Raw genomic sequence first — 5777 nt, forward strand, 5'->3', positions numbered from 1 at the left:
ATAAATGCTGTACCTGATTTTAAAAGGAAGACTGGTTGTCCTGCTACAGCATCATCAAGTGTGCTTGCCACAGCCCTTAAAATGCTGTAATGCCATGCAGACAACACCACTATAAAACACTCAGAACTACCCTTTGGAGGCAACAGGAGCCAGAAGAAGTGGCTTCAAAGACCAGCAGCTCTGTTCTAAGCAATGTATAAAAGCCTGAAGCTGAAGCTTTCAGCCTAAGCTGAAAATCGCCACCAAAAACTGTCAGGGCACTCCTGAGATGCAGACGGAAAGTAGGGTGGGCATGAAACGGTGAAGCATCATGAAGCGGGCCGTTCCCCCAGCTCAGGGCACCCAGCAGCATTTTTAATGAGAGGCAGTTTTCTCTACATGAGGTGTAGCAGTGCTTCTCCAGCATCTCCCAGTAGGAATGCTGGGCAAGAAGGGACCGCCCAGTCACCTCCAGGCCCCAGGAAGCCATGTAGCCCAGAAGGAGATGCAGACATACTTTCCAACACCACGGGCTTTGGAGTAGTATCACTTAAGTTCTGAGTTTTGCATCTTCCACAGCCTTCCAGGCTTCAATTGAAGTGAACTCTTCAAAACCACGGTGTCAACTGACCACAAGGAAAACCCATCCCCTCCAGTTCAGGTTAGGATGGGTTATCACCACAGATGACAGTCACCCATCCTCATCAGCTGAGCCCATCTGTTTTCCTAGAAACCACCCTTCCCAATTTAGCTTAAATACCGCTGTCAGGATTAAGCTTAAAACTTAGTTCTCCTTCCAAAACTTAGACAATGTAATTTCCTTACATCTCAAATAATTCTCTATCTCCTGAGATGACCAGGGCATAGTTAAAACCTCTGTCTGGGTAACAAATGGAAGCACCAAGGCTGACCATGTTAACACCCCTCTGCAGCCCCCTCCTCCCATCCCTGTCCTGATGGGGGGCAAAGAAAGGGAGCTGGTGGTAGGAAAAGCATAAATAAAAGATACATGAGAACTGAAGATATGTTTAGAAAACAGAAGAGAGATGTAGACAACTGGAGGTACTGCAAGGCGAGAAAAGAAATGTTCCAGGGCTGAGAAACCACAAACTCCCTCTACCTGGATATCACACGAGCATGTTTTCTTGGTCTTCCCTTTTGCTCTAACAGGCTAGTTTTAGTTTCTGCAACCCTCCTCAGATTTTCCACCTGAATCTAAAGGCTCCTGCCCACAACCTGCTTTTCTGTGTGTACATTCAGGCAGATTCATCAGGAAATCTATAAGTGAAAAGAGGTTGCCGATTAAAAGGAAAAACCCTGCAGCCCCACCACAAAGTGCTTTATCCAAACACCACTAAATATTTACAATATTTACAAAGTCAGAAAAATGCATTTATAAACCCAGACATGTTCTAAGCACAGCTTTAAGCAGAAGTGCAAGTCGTGTCCAAGCAGACTGTACTCTTTCAGTTGTGTATGTCCCTTTCAGACCTGAAATTGGTCTGAAATCTGGTCTGCCTGAACAGAAAGCAAAACTGAAACCAGTTGTATTGATTTTTTTTTTTTAAGAACTAGAGCTTTTCAGCTGCAGAACACTTTTTCCCTTGTTCGTGCCCTGATAAGATTAGCAAACCAGAAGTGACAGTATCTCTTGATATGTAAGTGGATAGCAGCTGAGTAAGTATCTCTCTGTACGAACACACGATTTTTAAATTAGCAAACAATGAATTCGCTCTTAGGGACTTTCCATGTCCTGTCGGAAATAGCACAGCAAGGGACTTTCCATAGTGGGAGCACTGAGCTGCTGCAGGACGTTACACACATTGCTGGCTACAGATGCAACCGTAGTGCACGAGGCAAACTCTACGTTGCAGCACTAAACTAACCACCCTACCCGTAAGGCTGGGTTTAGCGTTAGTCCATGGTACCAAGAGAGACTCTGGGCTAACATGGTCCTTTCACACCTCCTTTCATCAGGCTATCTCAGCCACACATACCATCTCCTAAGCTCCGACCACATGAGGACAGCCAGGCCTGATTAAATGCCACAGCTCTTTGGCAGGCAGCTGGGAGGAGAGATGACACAAGCCAGACCTTCCCTCCTCCCACCCGTTCCCAGGAAAGAATCAGCTTTTTCCCGAGAGGGCACAAAACACCCTTATCCCCACTAGACCGAATACCTGAGGTAGGCAGGAGAGACAAGCTCAACCCTGAGATGAACCAACTGGCACTGCTCGAAATCCCCACTCCCTCTCATCGCACAAGACTGCCCCAAGACTAACAAAAACCGTGACGGTCAAGATCAGTGCTGCAGACCTGCAGCCCGAGCACTCCAGAGCTGCATCGCTATGAAACACAGGTGTTTTGCTAAAACAGAGTTAACAGGACCTTTTGAAGACTAGGTGGAGAGTAGAAAAGAGGCCCAGCCTTAACAGTTCAGACGCTCTTAAGCGGTTGTGCATAAGATCCTGCAGCATCACGCACACACACACGCAGCCTAGCAAGAAGACAGACTTATTGCCCTTTTGAACTTCTACCACTAGCCACAAGTCCTGGTTGGACTCAAGCCCACTTTCAAACACTTGTTAAGACCACACAGGGAAGACCTTTGGCAGCTGATTACTTTTGCTGAGCCCTGCAGAAACTCCTTAAATTTTTTTTTAAACCCAGGAGAAAAAGTTCAGAAGAGCTCATCAGTCACAGCACAATCAATAGCACTGGAAGCTGCTGACAAATATAATTTTGTTTAGTCTGATGGAGATGAGCTCACATACTATAATCAACATTCTGAACACTGCAGTGGGCATCAGACTTCTAGTCACTGGTCACCAGCAGAAATTAAAGTGTGGGTCAAACATTCTGCAGGCACCAAAAGCACAGCGTGAACCTGGCACCTCAGTAATACACACTGTACCCTGAAATGCAACTCCCTCTGCTGCACCAGTGTGAAGCTTTTAACTTGACATTTATTCAGTCATACAGCCACACCATGAGCCACTTTCAGATCCATGAATGAGGGTTTCACAGCAGAAGAACCACTTAGCACCCTCCATCCCCTCATCCTTTGGGCTGAACTTTTGGCATAAGGAAGTGGAAGGTTCTAGACAGCAGGACAACAAAGAAGGGGCGCAGAAGCATCTCTCTGTTAACAGGCTCAGCAAGCTATGCAGAAAACTCAGGCATGATCCTCAGCTGCTGTTTCTTCCTGCCACCTTGCAGTGGCATTGCAAACAGAATCCCAACGGTAGCCTAGACAGACCGAGGTTAAACCTTTTTCCGACACACTTCTCAGTCACTACCAAAGCTCCACGAACCACAGGGCTACAATCTTCACCAAGTGTTAGAGGGAAATAAAATGTATTGCTCTTATCTCAGGCCCCCCACATGGTGGCTTTTCCATTCCAAGAGGGATGACAAAGCTGTCCTCCAAGAGCACCAAAGCTTCACAGGTGAATATACGTTCACTACCAACTGCCAATGCATTTTAATGATGCAAATCACCACAGCACAGTTGATTTGTTGGAAAGCACAGGGAAGCATGTGGCCCACTGCCAGCCTCAGCAAGAACACATTTCTCATGAGCCATGTTAGCTGTGTACATGCTAAAGACCAAATGCCCAGTGCCACGAAAAGAAGGCCTGGGTTAAAGAGCTGATGGGCTTCTCAGGAAGAGCAGGGCTGAGAAAACCATTCTGTCCAGCAGACCCATGGCCCAGAAGAGCTCGGAGCAACGGGTGGCCAGGCAGAGAGTAGCACGCAGTCCCGCTGCCCTGACAGCTATGGGGGCAGCTGGCTGGAAATAGTATCACAGCCAGGCTGCTTTCCCCAAGCTCATGGGTCTGAAGAAGATTTTAGGTTCACATAACACAGAAAACTTCACAACAAGTTCATGGCACAGCAAAGTTTCTTGACAGTTTGCTTGGTTTTTATAGTGGAAAGGAGTTGGAGGGAGAGCGGGTAGTTCCCACCACAGAAGGGACGTGCTTGGTGCTTGCAATCACAAGGAAATGTGAAATTGTTTCAGTTCAGCCTGTGCCCTCAGCAGGGCAGACAAACCTAGCTCAAGCCAAGAAATCTCTCCAGCTTACAGTAAAGTCCCCGGAGGTGAAAGCTCCCACCACCACTGCCAGTGTCAGCAGACGAGGAAAACCACCTGAGCCTTCCCCAAACACAGAGGAAAGAAAGAGGCGGCAGACATGGAAAGCCTTGCTTTCATCTTTACCTCGTATTCTTTAATGGTCCCCTTCCAAGTGCAGCCACTGTTAATACACACAGCAGGCAAACTTTCCACCTCCCGACGAGCTGCGTTGTCTGGGAAAGCCTAAAATGGAAAAAAACAAGCAAACCACAAAAATTACTGAGGAGTTGCAGTTTTACTCCCATCTCTTAATTCTTTATTAAGACTCCTCCCAGGCCAGTTGCCACATCACATCTTCAGAGGTGTGTTAATGGCAAACAAATCGTTATTACAACATTTAAGTAGGCCACAGCTATATTAACATAACCTGGATTTTAGAAGCTGAGGAGTCCACCACATTAATCATCTCTCACTACTGAACAGAACCCTTCCTAGGAAAAAGGGATTCTCAGAACTTGTAAACAAAAACTGCAAGTGGTATTAATGACATCAGTCAGTTTCTTTATTTTTTAAAATGCATTTTCACTTACCGAGTTTGATTCCAAAATAGAAATTCCTTCTTCATATATTCCTTCCTGAATACAGCTGGCACATTTTTGAGGTCCAGCACTAGCAGACAGAAAAATAATCATCAAACACAACAAAAAGCGACTGACGTGATTTAATGAAAAAAGGATTTCTGGTTCTAAAAGCATTTCTGGTATTAAAGCATTTTCTTATTTTTAAAACAACGCATTGAGCCTTTGCTCATCTGTAGTTTTGATGCCCATTTCTCATTCTAACTTTTTTTCTTCTCCCGATTAACCGCTCTATTCAACTTCCCTCACTTAAAGGCAAGAGTGAGACAGAACACGAGGAAAATTTTCTGGAAGCCAGTGGGTGCTTCAATTTCTCACATTTTGGCATGACAACCATGCAATGAATTTTAGGAGGAAGTTCCTTCGGTAGCTGTGATGAAGACTGAAGGAGATGGGTGATCCACATGGATTGCCACCTGAATGGCAAAAACAATGCAGGAGACTCTGGAGAAGGGAACTTTGAAGCAACCCCCAGAACAATAAAAGCGAGTCAGAGATTGCATATTCCTTTAAAGAAGACCTGACGCCAAACCTCAACAATTAAACACAGCTCCCTTGCTGAGAAGGCCCTGAAAATGAGACTTTTCTCGCCTTTTTTGCTTGAAAACACTTTTTCAAGCACTTCGTCTTCAGACTGAAGCCACAAACATTACCTTATGATTTTCTTCAGACAATAGGAACAGTAGCGATGTCCGCACTGAGCTTGAAAGGGCCTCCTCAATATGTTCTTGCAATCGGAGCAGAGATATTTGACCTCCAGCTTAGTTCCCAGGATCTCCTTCGCAAACCCAGGCTGGTTTAGATCCAAAGAGCCAGGTGGAGTAGAGTTTGCTGCTGCCATGTGAACGAAAAATTCTGGCTGTATCTCCAGAGCCTGAAATGAAAAATATTTTCCCTGTTTGGTTAAAACTGGGTGGTGGGAATTTTTCACGTAAACTGTATTACTCACGGCATATTACCCTGGCACCCAAAACCCAACAACACAGGTAAACACACAGATGCGTTAAAAATATGGAAAGAAACTTTACAGTTAGTTTTAAGCCAGCCGGTCCCGGGGAAACCTCCGGGCTCTGGAAAGCCCC

General features: G+C 45.7%; 1 protein-coding gene across 1 annotated transcript in view; it reads right to left on the bottom strand.

Moving 5' to 3' along the window:
• Window positions 1-5559, bottom strand: part of TRAF2 (TNF receptor-associated factor 2) — a 20334-nt gene extending 14775 nt beyond the window's left edge. The window contains exons 1-3 of the mRNA XM_009890269.1: window positions 5349-5559; window positions 4648-4726; window positions 4202-4300 (exon numbers count right to left, since the gene is read on the bottom strand). Of these exons, the coding sequence (XP_009888571.1) occupies window positions 4202-4300; window positions 4648-4726; window positions 5349-5536 (366 nt within the window). The 5' untranslated portion in view covers window positions 5537-5559. The remainder of the gene's footprint in view (window positions 1-4201; window positions 4301-4647; window positions 4727-5348) is intronic.
• Window positions 5560-5777: the final 218 nt, after the last annotated feature.

Source organism: Charadrius vociferus, unplaced genomic scaffold (assembly GCF_000708025.1).
Source record: "Charadrius vociferus isolate BGI_N301 unplaced genomic scaffold, ASM70802v2 scaffold398, whole genome shotgun sequence".
Taxonomy (NCBI): Eukaryota; Metazoa; Chordata; class Aves; order Charadriiformes; family Charadriidae; genus Charadrius; species Charadrius vociferus.